The 18,306-nt window shown below is 48.6% G+C and overlaps 2 protein-coding genes across 8 annotated transcripts in view; one reads left to right on the top strand and one right to left on the bottom strand.

Moving 5' to 3' along the window:
• SLC12A5 (solute carrier family 12 member 5) overlaps window positions 1-4,895 on the top strand; it is a 42,288-nt gene extending 37,393 nt beyond the window's left edge. For 4 of the 5 annotated variants that reach the window (XM_082362816.1, XM_082362819.1, XM_082362818.1 and 1 more), the window contains 5 exons: window positions 928-1,050; window positions 1,143-1,342; window positions 1,686-1,700; window positions 1,959-2,092; window positions 2,303-4,895. In XM_082362816.1, coding sequence (XP_082218942.1) covers window positions 928-1,050; window positions 1,143-1,342; window positions 1,686-1,700; window positions 1,959-2,092; window positions 2,303-2,394 — 564 coding nt within the window. In that variant the 3' untranslated portion in view covers window positions 2,395-4,895. The remainder of the gene's footprint in view (window positions 1-927; window positions 1,051-1,142; window positions 1,343-1,685; window positions 1,701-1,958; window positions 2,093-2,302) is intronic. The other variant, XM_082362817.1, reaches the window with a different exon arrangement.
• Window positions 4,896-5,691: 796 nt separating this feature from the next.
• The window catches only part of NCOA5 (nuclear receptor coactivator 5), a 31,195-nt gene continuing 18,580 nt past the window's right edge, over window positions 5,692-18,306 (bottom strand). For 2 of the 3 annotated variants that reach the window (XM_082362831.1, XM_082362832.1), the window contains 6 exons: window positions 14,981-15,307; window positions 13,520-13,656; window positions 11,864-11,990; window positions 9,803-10,002; window positions 8,112-8,432; window positions 5,692-7,651 (listed from right to left, as the gene is read on the bottom strand). In XM_082362831.1, the coding sequence (XP_082218957.1) occupies window positions 7,062-7,651; window positions 8,112-8,432; window positions 9,803-10,002; window positions 11,864-11,990; window positions 13,520-13,656; window positions 14,981-15,307 (1,702 nt within the window). In that variant the 3' untranslated portion in view covers window positions 5,692-7,061. Of the gene's footprint in view, window positions 7,652-8,088; window positions 8,433-9,802; window positions 10,003-11,863; window positions 11,991-13,519; window positions 13,657-14,980; window positions 15,308-18,306 lie in introns of all 3 variants that reach the window. The other variant, XM_082362833.1, reaches the window with a different exon arrangement.

Raw genomic sequence — 18,306 nt, 5'->3', positions numbered from 1 at the left:
AGAGGATTAGGGAGCTGCATGTATGTGTGGGAAGGTGTGCACAGCTCTGGGTGTGCACAGGTTTGGGATGGCCCACTCCTGGCCATTGGCACTGCCACCTTCTGGCACTGGGTTCCCCAGCAGCAAGGGTACACACAGCAGCTGCATCTCTCAAGCCTCCCAGCCAGGATGCAGAGGGGCTTTGGCATGCGTGACAGATCTTCCGCTCACTATGTGACTTCTGGGGCCCAAGGGAGAATAGTGGATGTTAAATATGTATGGATGATGATTTCTCAGGGGCGTGGGCTGCCAGTGTGGGGGACAAGGGATTATGTGATAGACCCTTAGAGAGTCTTAGAGAGTGGGTAACAGATGGATATTTCAGGATGCAGCTGATGATGAGAGTTGGGGGCAAACCTCCTAGGGTGTGGACGGTGGGTTCTCAGGAGTAACGATGATGAGCTCTCATGGGGTATGGCTGTAAGATCTCCCCAGTGTGGGTAATGTGGGACCACTAGCCCTCTGGCATTTGAATGAAAGCCCCACCCCAGGGAATGGGGTCCTTGGGGAAATGAGCTATGGTACCCTGGGGATTGGGGACAGAAGAGATCTTGGAGGTGGGTGACAGTAAAATTGTAAGAAATGGCATGTGCTCTGACCAGTCAGAACTGGCACTGGACCGTAGTGCTAAGGCAGAGCCCAGCTGGGCCAGGTGTTAACCCTTTGGTTGCTGGATAGTGGAGAGGTCAGGGGTACTGGAGAGGGGTTGGAGTGGCCAGGTCAGTGGGGGCAATAGCTATTTGATGTGGAAGCATTGCAATAGTTTAACAACTGGTAGGGGTCCCGAAAGCGCACATCCTGGCTGAACGTCAGCTCTGGGGGTAGCTCTTTGCAGGGCATGGGTAGTGATTTCCAGCAGAGCTGGCACCAACCTGTGTCACTCCCTAGATCCAGAGTATCACAGATGAGTCTCGGGGCTCAATCCGGAGAAAGAATCCAGCCAACACTCGGCTCCGCCTCAACGTCCCAGAAGAGACAGCTGGTGACAGCGAGGAGAAGCCGGAAGAGGAGGTATGCAGCGGGGGTGGTTTGGCTCCAGCCAGTGGGAGCAGGAACTTTGGCCTCCAAAGGAGTCACGTGCTGTCCCTTCTTTTATCCCTCAGGTGCAGCTGATCCATGACCAGAGTGCTCCCAGCTGCCCCAGCAGCTCACCGTCCCCGGGGGAGGAACCCGAACGGGAGGGCGAGGCAGATCCAGAGAAAGTGCATCTCACCTGGACCAAGGACAAATCTGTGGCAGAGAAGAACAAGGGCCCCAGTCCTGTCTCCTCAGAGGGCATCAAGGACTTCTTCAGCATGAAGCCGTACGGGCCTGGGGGCTAAGGGCTAGGGTCTGGGGTGAGCCTACAGGGTCTTTGCTCCCCATGGCAGAGCAAATGAGCAGAAGGGGTCCTGGCCTGGTAGTCGGAAGACCCAGCCCAGATCTTGTCTTGGTTTCCCCATCTGAGGACTCAGGTTGGGCTTGATTGCTAAGGGTCAGAACTCCCAGGTGCAGGCAGTGGAAAGGCGAAGCCTGTGGGGCTGGGAGAGCGGGACCAGTTTGCACACAGGGTGGTTGATGGTGGCTCAAGTAGTCCTCAGCTTCTCCTGCTTTTTCTGACCCCTCTCTTTTTCTTCCTCTCTTTGCTTCTCTTATGTTTCCTGAAGGGAGTGGGAGAACTTGTAAGTGCTTCAGAATTTTTAACTTCTCCCCTAGGTTGGCCAGGGTCCCTCCTCTTCTCACTCCACCAGGAACCCTCAGTTCGTGCCCCTGACCTCTGGGGTCTCCGAATAGCCCAGCTTGGAGAAGTCTAGGGTTGGTGGTCCCTGGCTTGCAAGGACTAGATCCCAGCAGCGCAGTGCTGGGGTGGGGGGGCTGGAAGGGCGACTGGATCCAACTCTCCCCTCTCCCAGCCTCACGTGCCCTCCTCCCTCCCTCAGGAACCAGTCCAACGTGCGGCGCATGCACACCGCTGTGCGGCTGAACGAGGTCATCGTCAAGAAATCCCGGGACGCCAAGCTTGTTTTGCTCAACATGCCTGGGCCTCCCCGCAACCGCAACGGTGACGAAAATTGTATCCTGGGCTTAAAATTGGGAGGAAGGGGGAGGTGGACGTCAGGGGACTTAGGTCCTGGCCCTGGGAAGGAAGAGTTGAGCCGGGTCTGCTTCAGAATCAGCACCGCGGACAGGGACGCGAGCCCAGCGTTCCCCTGGCGCCCAACACGCACGACCCTAATTCCATCGGGAGGGAAGGGGACGGTCTTTCTCCTTGACGGGCGCTCAGACATGGAGTTCCTCGAGGTCCTCACCGAGCACCTGGACCGGGTGATGCTGGTCCGCGGCGGCGGCCGCGAGGTCATCACCATCTACTCCTGAGAGCCAGGACCTGCCACCCGGGCCCGAGCGCGTCCGGCCCGCGCGGCCCCGGAGCCCTCGCCGCGCCCCCCGCCGCTGTCACCGTTTACATACAGACCCTGTGCCCGCGCCCTGGCCCCCTTCCCCGCTGCCTGAAGCCCGGAGGCCACGTCGGTCGGGGCTGACTCGGAGAGGACCGCCCCGCGCGGAGAACAGAGCCCCGAGCGCCCCGTTGGCGCGTCGCCCTGTCGGCCCCGGCTGCCCTTTTTCTAAGCCCGGCCTCGCCCCGCCGGAGGAGACGCTGCAATAAAGGTCGGAGGAGGCGCAGAGAGGAGCGGAGCTGGGGCTTTGAGGACGCCCGGTAGTCCGCGCGGCCCTCTCCCTCTCTTCCCGCGCCCCGCCCCGTCCTCGCTCTGCACCCGTCCCCCGGCGGCCCGGAGGGCGCGGGGTGGGGAGGCTGCGCTCCGCTGTCTACGTCACTTGTCCTCGCGCGGCCGCAGGCGCCGGCCGGCCGAGCCTATACATAGTGTACAGGAGACATCGCGTGTATTTTTAACGTCCCCATATTTCTGTGACTAGAAGCGCAACGGACTTCTCGCCACTGTCGAGCTCTCCCGCTGGGGGCGCCCAGGGAAGGCGGAGGCCTCGGGAGGCTGGGTTTTCCTTGACGTCCGAGAGTTTGAGAGCAAAAGTGCTTTAGGCCCAGGCGGGAGTCGTGGTCCCTCGACACCCCCTCGACGTCTCCTCACCCTTTCCGCGCGCCTTTGGCTTCCGACCCTTCCCTCTAGTTCTTCTCGGAGACGAAGTGACACAAGTGTCCAGCTTTTCCTGGATTCGCCTCCCAGGGGAGTGAGCTTCCACTGTGGCTGCAGAGGCGGGCGCAGCCTCTTCTCATCGGCTCTTATGCAAGCTGGGGCCACGATAGGGGAGGGGCGTTCCTCAAGGAGGAGAAACCGAGAGAGGCCCTCGCCCCACCGAGGAAGCCCCGCCCCGGTGCCTTCGCTGGGGGAGCAGGCGTCTCTCCTCAATCGGCTTGTCGCCTGCTCCCCCTACCCCATGGCTCTTCGCCAAAGACTGAAATCGGGGAGCTGGAGGGCGTCCCTTCCCCTGGAGTTTCCTTCCTGGGACAGAGGAGGGAGGCGGGGGCGGTTCTGGGTTGGGGGCCGGACTCACCGGGGAGGCCCCAGCGCTGTCCCTGATGTTCCCTCCTCTGTCTCCATCTGGCAGCTCTGGCCTCGGGGACCCAGCCGCCTTCTCCGCGTCCCGGCCGGCCTCGCTGCCTCTAGCTGCGTCTCCCAGGCACCTGGGCGTGGGGGAGGGCGGGAGTCGCCATGTGCTTTGTTCTTAGCGCCTCTCTGCCCTCCTCCAACTAGGACCCAAGGCCTTTGGCTTCTCCAACACCAGTCCTTGGCGCTCCTGCTCCACCAGCCCGGTTGGAGGTGCCCTCTACCCTTAGGGAAACCGCATTGGCCGGGTTCCCTTCCCCCAGGGCACCTTACTAAGGGGGGCAGGCACTGCATGCTCGTTCCAGCGCCCTCTGGGACTGGGTACAGTACCTTCAGCCCCAGGGCCCTGAACTTTGCACCTATTTAGACATCCTGCCCACCTCCCAGAGCTGAGGCTACTGGGTACTCCTGACCTCACCACCCACCTCCTTTCCTTTGAGCCCAAGGCAGAGCTGGAGCTGGTGCCACCTAGACTGGGCCAGGTGTGGCTGGAGGTAGGTTTGGATGTCTGCTGGTTAGGCCAAGGCCCCTCTGAAATTTGATCAGGGGGCTTGATAGATTCTTCCGGGTAGTAATCAGAAGTCGGAGGTATTAGACACCAGCACTCCCCACCCTCATCCTCCAAAGAACCTCCCTCTGACAGACGCAGCTGGGTCTAGCCTTCTGGGGGCCTGAGCACTCCCGGGCTGAAGTGGTGGGCTAGGCAGAAGGGAAAGGGGGTATATTAACATCAGTTAGGGAACCAAAGTTGCACTATCTGGGCCTAGACTGTCTGGTTGGCAAGAGCAGTTTCCGTTGATGAAAACAGACATCCTACAACAAAACCCCAAGTTTTCTGTGCTACATGTGCAATATTTGTCATGAACGTTATCACACGTCACTCACCAAATCAGCTTTATAATCATGTAGCTAGATGTTTCATGTCCATTCAAGTGACTTTTATTCTGAGTGCAATATTTCAATAGCCTTGTAGTGATAACTAGTGTTGCTTTTGTTTTAGACCATCTATGTGCAGGGCAATGCAATGAAGTTGAAAACCCTTGTAAATAGGAAAGGTTGCAAACCAAATCAAGAGTATTTATTACTATTATTAGGCCTGCCTTTAACTTTACGTGTGTTTCAGTATTCCGCATTCTGCCTCAGTATTGATCTTGTGTTCTTTGTGCCAATATGAAAAGGAGAGGGTTGGTTCTTTCCTTTATTGTTGAATGCTCCCATTTAATGCTTTATAGCTTTTATGTATTAATTTTTTAGACTCCCGTCTGCACAAAATGCAATAAAAATAATTTTATTATACCCTTCACAGCCTGAGGTGTGTTGTTTGGACACTCCAGGGGGAAGAATTAGTAGGTGGGAAGAGGGGTGTAAAAGGTGGCCCTCCAGGAGGCCCCTAGACTCTTAACCAGAAACACTGACCACCACTCCAGGTGGGTTGCCTCGTGTACTGACAGCTCTGGGGCCCTGTCCTAGAGGGACAAAGGCACTGGCAGCAGGGGCAGTGCACCCACCACCTCTCCTACGAGACGGTGAGCACTTCCGGGTCAGCCTCAGCACTGTCAGCATCTGGGTCCCTAACCCACTGGAGGCCTCGTGCCAGCCGCTTCACCACACCCACTCCAAGCCTCCTGATGGGGGGGGCTCTCTATTAAATGCTCTCCAGAGCTCCTACCTGTGACTCTGCTTCTGCCAACTCCTTGCATAACAGGCTGGACAGAGGGCGGCAAGTGAGACAAAATCAAAACAGGAGAGTACCCCACTCTCCACTCGCCTTTGGCCAGAAATGGCCTCTTCACAAGTCCTGTTTTCCTTTCCTAGAATAAGAGGACAAGCCTCTGACACAGTGCAAGTCTGCCACAAACACGGATGTTTACATAGCATTATAATTAACCAGCAGGCTTTTGCTCTGAGCTGTACTAGGTGAGCTGCGTAAGAAGAGAAGCTAGGGTTAAAAGAGGTTTTGAGGACTGACTGCAGACTCAGGGCAGAGCGAAACTAGTCAGTGCTCTGTCAGGGAACCTCGCCTTCAAACTCGGGGAAGGAATGCTCACAAGGAGGCCCTGTGGATAGTGACACCCAAAAAAGACAACACAGCTTTCACTTTTTCATTTTAATTAAAAAGTAATTATCTCATCTTATTAACAACACAAAAGTTCCAAAGAGGAAAAAAACACTATATAACACAAACAGGTCAGAACATAAAATGCTGCCATCTGGGGACCTTGAGTTTTTGAAACCACTGTTTACTCAGCCACTGGCAGGGACTCAAGTGAAGTCACTGCTCTCCCTCGCTTCTGCCAGGGGCCCCTTGAGACTGATCCACAAGGCTCTAATGAGCACCATCCCTAGGGAGAGGGCAGCTTCCTTTGTTTCCATGTAGAGCAGCAGCCAGAAGTCCTCCCTCTAGTAACTTCACTCTGGCTCAAAAGTTATGAACAGCCTCCTGTATCAAGAACATGTCCAGCTACCGAAAGTCTGACATCAAAATGGTCCCTATCTCCTGCTGCTTAGAAAACAGAACAAGAGCCTGATTTTTGAGCCAAAAGCTCAAAGCAATCACTGAAAAAAATGGGTGTTCACTGCCACAGTCTAGAGTTGCCTTCTCAGAGCCGATTCCATGAAACTACCACTGGTGAGGGAGAGGCTAACAGAAATATTAGGGGGTAAGAGTGGCTGGGGCCCAGATTCACAGTTTGTGTTAAACTGCTGGTCACTGGAGCTGTGCAGTCCACGGGAGATCTTTCATTGAAATGAAAGCCAAAAAGAAAAAAAGAGAAAACCAAAAACCAACAACCCTGGGTCAGGCAGAAAAGTGGCCGGCTTGGCCACTCCTCAACAACTCCAGTAGCTGAGTAGCCAGCCGGCTTCTGAATCCTCAAGCAGACCCCATGTTATGTGGGATGGGGTAAGAGGACACCGTGCCCACCAAGCCCAACCTGCTGCTCTGGAACCCTACACAGGAGCTGCAGGCAGGAGCTCGAGCTCTGGTGGGCCTGTGCGAGGCTGGACACCCGTGGTAGGTTCAGAATGAACAAAGGCAGTGGCTCTCAACATGAAAATGCTACCCCAAGCTCACCCAGCTGGGGCTCGGCTGCTTCTTCCTCCCTCGCCCCACGTCCAGCTGACAGAGAGACAACTGAAATACAAACGGAGCCCAGACACCTATACTGCCCATGACCCCAGAGATATTTACTTTCTACCAAAAGAAACCACAAAAAAACAAAAACAAAACCCCCCAAACCCCCACCCCACCACCAACAAAATACACCTCCAGTGCAGCATAAACTCGGACTCTGGAAGGGGTAAGCAACATAGCCTTAGGCAGGAGAGAGCAGATGGTAGAAACTTATGACATTCGATGTGGACCTGGATAGGTGCAGAGAACATCTTCCAAATAACTCTATTTAGAACGCAATAGGTGGGAGGCCAGAGGAAGAGGGGACCAGGAGTAGTTGAGATTTAGCCTCAGTAATGCCTCTGGTACGATCCCATGGGGGCCTGGGGCCGCCCCACCTGTGCTGTGGTCTGGCTAACCAGGTGGGAGAGAGCAGGGCCACTCTGGATCAGAGTGTCCAGAGCCTTCTGTACACTTGGATTGTCAAAGTTGATACCTGTGGAAGACACGGGCCTCTGGCTAGCCAAGTTGCTGGCGGGCACCAGGCGAGTGGAAGGCTGGCCAAAGAGCCCTTGGGAAGGAGCCCCAGGCCTGGGGCCCATGTTCCGAGCAGATCCTGCCTGTCCCAAAATGTTTGGAGGCTGATTGCCAGAGGCCTGTGATCTTTGCTGAGGCTGGCTGTTCGCTGCTATGGAAAAATTCTGGTTCTGGGTGTTTCCGGCAGCAACTGAGGGGGATGCAGAGCTGCTATTGGCCGCAACCGTGCCACTATTGAAGAGGCTGAGGATTTTGGCCTGAAGCTCTTGCTGGGAGGTGGGGGGTGCCGCTGGAGTGGGTGTAGCAGAGGGGAGCACTTGGCCGCTCTGGAGCGGTTGGGAGCTTGGCTGTGTCTTCAGTGAGGCACCCGAGGTCGCCCCGAGTGGTTGACGGGAAATCTGGCCTAAAACACAGAAGGAGGAGGTATCTGGTTGAAAAGTACCCTCCATGGGCAGGAGGCGTAGCAGCCCAGGGAAGAACAACAATCACTGATCACATCAATCACATAGTACACAGACTATAACATCAATTTCCCAAAGGGGCCACTTCATGGTATGTGCTGTTCCCGGAAAACAGCTTCGTTCCTCCAGACAACTACTTAAAGAAAGAAGGGCGTCCACCTTGGTTCCCAGGGAGCCAGCATACTAGCCCACCCACCACACTAACTACAGGGACCAGGATTCAGAGCCCAGATCTTAAGTTACCATCACACCAGCATGGATGGCCCACGGGAGAGCCCAAGGGATGTGCTCATTGCCCCTGCCCACCCCGAAGAGCCCTGGGCCTGCCACCCTCCCAACAGAGCATGGGGATTAGAGAAATGCAGAGTGAGAACTTCACCTCGGCCCTGCCACGTAGCTCACCAGGCAGAGAGTCGGTGCTGCTCCTCATCAGCCGCTCCTTCCGCTCGCGAAGGTAGTTGATGATCTTGTCAGTCTCCTCGGCAGTGAGGTACCTGTTGTCGGCCAGCAGGTTGATGAGGCTCTGGATGGCTGGAGGGTGCCCCCCGCGCATTCCCTCCTCAGGGCCTCCTCGCTCTCGTTCCTGGAGGAGGGCTTCATCGGCCATCTTGGCTGCCTGTCTGGCAATCTCCTCGCGTTCCTTCTCCCGGCACTCATTCTTGTAGCGCTCATAATTTCTGGCCACCAGCACCATGGCATCTGCCTGGGGCATGTTGCGATGCTCTGTAGGAGGGAATGACATGAGTTATTTTCTCCGATGACAGATTTGAGTGCCCACCTACTGGACTCTACCAAGCCCTTCCTAACCTCAAATGAGCAAGAAAACCATTTCAGTTTCAAAAAGCCTTGGGATGGGGATGGGGAGAGGTTGGGAGAGGAGGGGGATGAAGGTTGGGGAGATAGGTGAATGGATTTCTTTGGTGGGGAACAGACACCCTTGTACAGAGCTAGTTCTTTGGGGAATTCTTAGATCACAGACGTGTAGTAAAAACCAAAGAAATATGACAGTCTCTCACAGATTCAAAAAGACCATGTGGAGAATAACCACAGGAGGCAGGCCACGGGGGTCCAAAAAGCCCTTCTGTAAAGCCTGGCTCTCTACTGTGCTCCTAAGGATAGAGCTGGTGTTTTAATTCATCAGTTCAAAGGTTACGGATTAAGATCAAATTGTGACCCTAAATAACCTCCTCTCCTCACCCCTGGGCAACAATGATTTACAGGGTTGTGAGAAGACTTCTCAGCACTTGATATAAATGTCTTCACACATCTTGAGGACTGTTCCTCAGAAAGACAAATGACCCACTGGAGAGGCTTCTACACGCTATCCTTATGGGTAAAACTGGTGGGGCAAATAGCCCCAGGGTGGTGGGAAAAGCGAAAGGTTTGTGCTGTGTGAGCAAGCAACGAGCAGGGAATCAGGTGGCTGAGTCTCAACAATCTGGGAGCAAAGGACTAAAAGCTACTTCAGGGAAGGACTTCAAGGAACCTACTCTGGGCCTCCAGGAGCTCAGAGCCTCCTCCCTGTTCTCACAGCCCCTCCACCCACTTCTCTAGCACACTTACAAAGAGTATCCTAATTGCCTGTTGTATGCTTTGCCCCTCATTAGAAAATCTGGTGAAAGCAAGGACTCTATTGCATTCAGTGTAGTACGTGCCAGAGCTGCGCTGGAGCTGGCCCTCACTGGTGAGAGCAGACTGTGTGCATCTCCTCCCAACTGGCCCTGAAGTGACTTCATGTTGGTAGCTTGATATAGAACACAGTGGGAGTATTTACACCATGGAAATCAGCAAATGCTATAAACCACACCGCCCCCCCACCCCAGAACTGGTTGTTAAACATTTGCCAGCACATCACTGTATATACCTAAGTGCTAAATATAATGTCATATACAGCAGGCCCAGAACTGTATCCAGTGAGAGAATATCAGAAGACTAAATGACTATGCAAGTCTCTACCGTGCACTTAAAAAAGGGCCCTACCACATTTGAACTGAAATACATTTACCTAAAACCTGCTGCTTCTGAGTAAGGCATAAAAAAATTAATGGACTAGTGACTACTTCTGAAATTCTGACCCGCTTGGGCCTCCATACCTTGTGGGGTTCCAAACATGATGTTGACCGTACAGGAGCGGTGAATCTGGTGTTGCTGGGTGATGACAATAGCAAAGGGAGACCCTCCCCTGCTAACATCCTCCAAGGCTTGTGACAGTGACACCTCTGTGTTGAGGAAGATCAAGTCCACTACCATGCCTAGGTCTCGAACCTTCCGCCCCACAGATTCAGCATAATCTCTGTAGAAAGAAACAGGATCCAGGTGAGTACTCCCTGACCAACTCCCAATCTGCACACTGTGGCACCTCAGCTAGCTGTGTGAGCTCCTATGAAGACTTCAAATCCTAGCTCTACCAGTGTCTCCCTAGCACCCTCTTCAGGCTCCAAGAATCTAGACCAATTCCTTCTCTATACTGGCTCAGAATGGTCACACATAAAGTTGCCAATAGCACAGTATTTAGTACCCAGGTCCTCCTCTTGATTCTCTAGTCTGATGGTCATTCTTAAACACCATCCTGATGCCTAAGACTTGTAACACATGTCCGTCTTTGTAGAGGCTGCACAGTATAGTGAGAAAAGCATGGGTTTTAAATGCTAGAAAGACAGGTTTGGATCCTAACATTTACTTGCAAAGTTGAAGCTTTAAGCAAGTCCCTTTACCTCTTACAAACCTCAGTTTCTTTAACAGTCAGACAGGATTAATATGGCTCAGCTCATACGTCACTTCCTTGACCTTCTCTGCAATCTAAATCAGATTCTTGATATATTTCTTATAAGACACATCACCAATACATTTATTTCTGTCATTTGTCCAACTAGGGTATAAGCTCCACAAGAGGAAGGGGCCATGTGTGTTTGCTTATTAGCATTACAGCTCCAGGACCTAGCACCTGTCACACATAGAAAAAATTTGATGAGTGAATACACATGAAACATGATTACTGTGAAGATTAAAAAAATTATTTAAGTGCCTAGCATGTAGTAGTACGGAGTAGGTGCTCAGAAAATGACATTATCATGAGTCAAAAGGGGTGGGGGGCAAAAAAAAGCCATCTACAAGTTAAAGCAGCATCTGTTTCTAAACAAGGCAGCCCCGAGCCTGTGAATGCTGCCTGCTGCTTGGTGACTCAACACCTATTTCCCTAGTCTCTGCCTTGAAATTAGCTCTTTAACCCCAAACTGCTAGAAAATACATGAAGTTATTTACTAACCACTTGGGGAAAGGGAACATAGCTACTCTCAAACTTGCGAGCTGCTATAAACTCCCTTCTACACCTCTGCTCTGCTACTTCAAGGAAAGAATGTGAAACAGAGGTAGAGTAAAATACTGCTGTGAACTCTGGCTTGGCTGGCATGGTCACCTAACAGCTCTGCAAGGCCACGGCACTTCACAAAGAAAGCCTGGCTCTTGGCTGACAAATGCAGAGACGTATGCCTTCCAAAGTACTGGGGATTCGGTGTTGTCTCACAAAGGGGACATTTATTGCTTTGCCTGACCAGCATATAGTCCCCTCTTTGATTTTCCTTGGGAAGGCACCCCTTTCCCACTCAGTACACATGGTTCCACAGGGCTAATCCCACTTTTAGCTCTAGGGGTGGGCACATGACCTAGCCCTGGCCAATCAGAGCATCCCAGCACTGCTGGTCAAAGTGATAGTTCAGGGATGGGAAAGTAAGCCTGGGCAATCCAATGAGAAACAATTCCAGGACTTCAGGCGGAAGCAATGGGGAAGAGCAGCTCTCTTTCCACTGGTTTGCTAAGCTAAGAAGATACATGTCTAGAGCCAGTGCTGTTCTGCCTTTTTGAGTAGAAAGCTTGTCTGAGAGTGAAGGCAATAGAGAGACCAAGTCTTTATGACAGTGTGACCCTGTATGTGGCCATGCCTGAACTTCCCAGTCAAGCAAACTAAAAATTTCCCTTTGGGCCTAAGCCAGTTTGCAATGGGTCTTCTGTCACCTACAAGTGAAAGAACCCTGGTTAACACAGTATAACAATGCCAGAGTACACAGCCCAAGTTAAGTGGGTACAGCTGCCAACGAGCCTGAATTTCTCTTCTGATCCTTCTCCTCACTCAGGAAAAATATCCAAAGGGTTCTTACTTAGTCTGCTTGTTGACCACAATCACAGAACAATCAACAGGCCTCTCAGCATCAAAGCGTCTCTGGATTTCCTCAAAATACTGACGATAAAGCTCTTCTCTACGCCGTTCCTCACGTTTCAAACGCTCTGCAGGATGACACCAGAGAAAACTGAAACATGGACCGTGCCTTTCTATAAAAGTAAGTCACAGGCCTTATCTTCAATCCTGAACTACTTGTAGGCAAAGGTCATCACACACACACACACACCCACCCACACACACACACACTTTCTCTGAATTAATCCTCTAGACTACCTCCTAAAAATAACCCTTATTATTGTTTTTTACTATTATAAATTCATTGAAATGGAATGATTGGATTAAATGGCATGGTTGTTTTAATCTCATACATGCTGCCAAAATGCCCTCTAGAAAGGCTGTGACTAATTTATCCTTTCACAGGGGTGGAGCACCTAGTGCTATTTCTCCACATCTTAGTCAACATTGAGTATTGTCATTAAAAAGAAAACAAAACAAAAACCAAACCAAAAAAACCTCCTGCCAACTTGATAGGTAAAAGATGGTATTTCATTATTATTCTAATTTTCATTTTTGGGACAACTATTTAAGTCCCCTATTGACAGGTAATTGTAATTTGTTAAAAAAAAACCAGGCAGTAAACAAACACGAAACACCCCCCCCAAACAAACAAACAAAATCAGGCAGTAAAGTGTAAGTTTCTTAACAAATTAAAAATGAGGTTCTTGGGCTTCCCTGGTGGCACAGTGGTTAAGAGTCCGCCTGCCAATGCAGGGGATGCGGGTTCGGGCCCTGGTTCAGGAGGATCCCACATGCCGCAGAGCAACTAAGCCCGTGCGCCAAAACTACTGAGTCTGCGCTCTAGAGCCCATGAGCCACAACTACTAGCCCACATGCCACAACTGCTGGGGCCCACATGCCTGGAGCCCGTGCTCTGCAACAAGAGAAGCCACCGCAGTGAGAAGCCCACGCACCGCAACGAAGAGTGACCCCTGCTCCCCGCAACTAGAGAAAGCCCGAGAGCAGCAACGAAGACCCAACGCAGCCAAAAATAAAGAAAGAAAGAAAGAAAGGAAGGGAAGGAAGGGAAGGAAGGGAAGGAAGGAAGGAAGGAAGAAAGAAAGATAGAAAAGAGGTTCTTAACTTGACCAGGTGTAAAACAATCTAAAAATCTTTAAAGATGTATTGAATGTATTGAGAAAATCAAGGCTTTTATCAATAAAAAACATGTTTGTCTTTACCTAAAAAGTAAATGCTGTTAGGTAAAAATTATAAATAAAACAAAAAACCCCACATACTACATAGGTAATGCAAACAGTTTTAGTTACTTGGTCAATGAGCAAAAAAAAAAGCAAACGACCTCTTCTGCTCCCATCTTTTGTTCATTTCTTTTCTTACTGCTGGAATTTCATACTTATTTCTTCTTGTTAGATGACTAAACCAGATGATGGTACTACTTCGCATTTTAAAAATGATTTTCAAGCTGAATGTTCTCTACACATGAACAGGGTATTTGTATTTCTTCTTTCTGTGAATTGCTTAGCCAAGTCATTAGCCCCTTTCCAGTTGGTTATTAGCGTCCTCTTTCTTTTGTAAAGTGTCCTACCAGTGCTAAGTGCTGTTTCTGCTACTTTACCTTTTGCACGAGACTGACTTTCTGGGCCTGGAGGGCCTCGTCCATCAAAGCTATCTCTGTAACGGTCAAAGTAAGAGTCATCCTTCCTCCTGCAATAGTCATCCATTCGCAGGTATCGGTCGTAAGAGCCTTCTCTCCTGAAAAGTTAAAGAAATGTGCGCAAAGTTAAAAGTCTTATCCTGCAAACATCAAATACAGAGAATTCTTCAAGACCCAGCTGTCTGTGAGGAAGTAAAGCACAGTAAGGCACAGGACTTTGGGATCAGACAAATGAAATTAGTATCTGGGACTCACTGCTTATCAGCTCTGTGGCTGGGACTGAGTTAACCTACCTTCCAAAATGACTGGGAGGATGTACAGAAAGCTCTCAGCATAAAGTGAGCTCCCTGGCCTAAAGTAAATACAAAATAACTGGTAGTAATTATTGATATTAGTTTTGAGGAACCATTCCATGCCCCCACCCCAAGCCTCCTTCCCTGTGCTTTTGAAAAATTGTGGTTAAAAACCAAAACAAAAAAATAAAAAAAATCCACATAAATAATTTTTCATCACCCCGAACAGAAACTCAACCCCCTTTGCTGTTACTTTGTCTCTATGAATTTGCCTTTTCTAAATACTTCATGTAAGTGAAAACATGTATTTGTCTTTTGTGTCTGTCTGGCTTATTTCACATAGCATAATGTTTTCAAGGACCATCAAGGTTGTAGCAGGTGTCAGAATTACCTTTCTTTTTATGGCTGAATAATACTGTGTTATGGATATATTACATTTTTTTATCCATCTATTGATGGACATTTGAATTGTGTCTACCTTCTGGCTACTGTGAATAGTGTTGCTATGTACATTCACATTCATCTGCGTGAGTTCCTCTTTTCAATTCTTTTGGATATATATTCAGGAGTGGAACTGACGGATCATTAATTCTACTATATTTAACTTTTTGAGGAACCGCCAAACTTTTTCACAGTGGCCATACTACTTTACATTCCCACCAGCAATGTATGAGGATTCCAGTTTCTCCACACCTCGCCAACACTTTTTTTTAAAATAAATTATTATAGCCATCCTCGTAGGTATGAAGTGGTATCTCATTGTGGCTTTAATTTGCATTTCTCTGATAACTAAGGATGTCAAGCATCTTTTCACGTATTTATTGGCCATTTGTGCACCTTCCCTGCGGTTTTGCATGGCCAAAACAATTTGTACTCCATCTTTTTTTCCATTTGCACGATGTTGCCTTTCAGAGGCCACAGGGAGAGACCCAGATTCATTCACTAAGCACAGTTCATCATCATTCACACATTCACCAAATATTTATTAAGCAGCACATCTACCATTTGATAGACATTGGAAATATAGGGCTGATAAAGTCACTGCTATACAGAGCTTTCCATTAGTTCAGCAGAATACACATAAAAAAGACTATTGCAAAAAAACCAACCAGAACAGCTGTACAGGTACCTGTACATGGGATCTCGTGAGTCTCTCATATCTCTATATCTGTCGTACATGGGGTCCCGGTGATCTCGAAAATCCCTCGAGTCTCTTAGGTCACGAAAGTCTCTAGGATCCCTCATGTCCCGAGCATCACGCATACTTCTGCTGTCTCTGTGATCCCGAATGTCTCTGCTCTCTCTGTGGTCCCGCAAATCTCGGGGGTCTCGCATGTCTCTGCTATCTCGAGCATCCCGGCCATTTCTGCCATCCCTGGGCTCTCTTCTTGGACTTCCTCGAATGGGGGATCGATCGCGTCTTGTATCTCGGCTGTCTCCAAAGCCATATGGATCCCTGTGGGAGGCAGCAAGAAGATGCTAAGACAAAGAAATTGAAGGAGCCAACCTTTCAGCTCTTTATTGGAGGAAGCCCCCACCCTCCAAGCATTTTTCTCTAAAATACGGCAGTCAGTGAGAACATGATTAAAATTTTAAGGATAGTTACCATCTGGTCAGCAAATAAAGACTAGTAGGTTCTAGAATCTCAAAAGATTAGGATATTGAGGGAAGAATGTATGATCCAGAGTCAAAGGTTCTGACTGGGATCATAGTGTTTATCAGGCTTCAGGGGGTAATTCAGTATTCTGTATACATGTCAAACTATCATCTCTATCTCAACAGGTTTTCAAAGTGAAAGTGTCTTCCCCCAGAACCTATTTCCTCCCATCAGACTTGTTCGAAAGAGACTTTAAAAAGAGGCAGAACGTTGCGGGGGTGTGTGTGTGTGTGTGTGTGTGTGTGATAATAAGGGGCAAAACTCATGAAGAAAAAATGAGCAAATGGCACCATCTCATACAAGGTAACGGTGATCAAAGGTGTTGTCCTTAAAGTACAGAAAACGTCACTTAAAACATCTAGCAGGATTAATCAAATTAAGGGGAAAAAAGAAAGAAGTACAATATGAGACATACAGTCAGGTACAGGAACACTCAGTTTCTCTACCTTCTTAACATACTTATTGAGAAGTGGTCTCTCTCAGTCTGAGGTTTATGTAGAACCTGGTTCCTTTTTGCCAAGGTGTTTTTTGTTTGTTTTAAAAAAAACAAAAACAAGAAAAAAAAAGTGTTTGAAGTCACAGGTATGTTTGGCCTGATCTGCTTCAATATTCTTCATGAGACATTCCACCCAACTGGAAACTCATCCCCAACATATCTAAAATTAAACTTCTTATTCAACCCAATCAGGCCCAGACTGACTTTTTCATTTCTGCCTAAAATTATCTTCCCATTTACCATGGTTTAAGTTCTTGAAAGTTAACTGATTTTTCTTCTCTATCCCCATTAAGTCACTTGAATCCTGTTTTTCTTGTTCATTCTCATTGGATTTCTAAGTTCAATCCAAACTCTTATTTTTATGCTGGCACCACCAAGAGTTTCCAAAAAACAAAACCAAAACCCAATCTTCCAGATTTCAATTCATTCAGCAAATACCAGATTAACCATCTGAATTTCCACCTGTTACCAGCTGCAGCTTGGCTATCACGCTTCTGGGCACCCTTCCCTAACAGATCTGGCCCCTTCGCATTTATTATTTCTCCCCCATTTCCTGATCCAACCTCCTTAGTTCTACTTAAGCTGTTCTTATGACTCAACTCACGCTATGCATCTCAGTATTTCTGTTCATACGGCTTTTCAACATGGAATGTTCTTCCTGCACTAACTCAGGTATCACCCAATCCTCAAAGGCAAGTTCATGTCCCATGTCTTCCAAGAAATCTCTAATCTCTAGTAACCGCTGATTTCTCCTCCTGCTAAACTCTTAGAGCACTTACTATTTCTATTACTCATCTTGATCTGGTTTACCTTTTTACAACGTCTTCTTGTGTGACCCACTTTAAGGATTACCTCCTCCGTAAAACCTGCCCTGAACTCTTGATCTTTTCCAACAAATATGCTCCTCCTCCATTCTTTTCCATCTCATCTACCTACTCAGTTGCTCAAGCCACGAAACTGGATGTCATCCTTTCCTTAAAGTCGCATCCACTCTTCCAATCACATTTCCAAATTCTGTTAACTCTTTCTCTGAAATTGATATCCATTCTGCCCGTTTCTTTACCTCTATAAGGTACCACTGAAGGCCAACCCCAAACCATCTCTCCCCAAAACCACAACAATAGCCTTCTAAAGTAGTCTCCTCACCTCTTCTCTTGCCTGTTTCCCAATCTTTCTCCAGGTTACTCTGAAGTGATCTTTTACATACATAAAACCCTTCACTGGTTTCCCACAGTCTTTCGAATTCAGTCTAAAATCTCTACTGAAGTTAGTAAGATTCTCCCTGGCCTTGGCTCCTGTCTTCTCCAACCTAGTCTCACCTTCTCCCTAGTTCACCACTTTCTTACCATATTGACCTTTCAGCTATAGCTAGTCAAGGTTTTTCCTGATGCCTCTACTTGAGTAGCAGGAACGAATCCATACTCATTTTCCAGGTCTCAGGCTGAAGTATCCCTTACTCCCTGATTCTGTTAGTTTAAAAGTTTATCTTCTGTCCCTAAATCCTGGCCACTCTCTCTCATAGCACTTTGCTTTCACTCATTTATCACAATTTGACGTCACATATCAATTTACCTGTGTAATGTCTGTTTGCCCTTAGACTGTAAGTCCATGAGGACAAGCACTGTCAGTTTCACTCTCCATGATAAAGCCACCGCATACGTTTATATTGTCTGGCATGTAGCAGATGCTCCATGAATATGTTAAATGAGTCTTGCTCTGCACACATATTTCTACTGCTGCACTTATCATACTGTTCTGTAGTTATTTGTTTACATGGCTTCCCTACCAAACAGTAAGCTCTTCCGAATGCTTTGTATCCATAGGACACAGAAAAGAGTTCAGTAAATGTTTAATGAATTGAATTGTTCAACTAAAATGTAAGCCTCTCAAGAGCAGGCATCATGTTTTCTTTATAGTTTTGTCATCTACCATGACTACCTATATGGGCATTCATCATGATGCCCTCAGCTTGGAAGAAAACCTCAATTTCACTTCATCCACATGGTCACAGAAAAAACAATTTAAATGCCAATTCTGCTTCTATGAAAAGTCCTTGTCATATGTTTTAAGGCTCACAAGTACTCCTGATTTGTGGGAGCAAACATATGGGAGACTAGAGAATTTAAATGAGGACAGCTAAACATTTTTCCTATTAAAATAAAGTGCAGACTAACCAAGATTCTTACTTCAACTTTTATTATGTCACATAAATCCGCCTAACATGTGTAACATCTGATCTAGTGTATAATGTGGGCAAATCCCCAGGATCTAATGGGAAGGGACAACTGAAAAGTATTTCTGG

Source organism: Balaenoptera borealis, assembly GCF_965194805.1.
Source record: "Balaenoptera borealis genome assembly, chromosome: 16".
NCBI lineage: Eukaryota > Metazoa > Chordata > Mammalia > Artiodactyla > Balaenopteridae > Balaenoptera > Balaenoptera borealis.
This window is presented reverse-complemented; position numbering and strand designations above follow the sequence as displayed.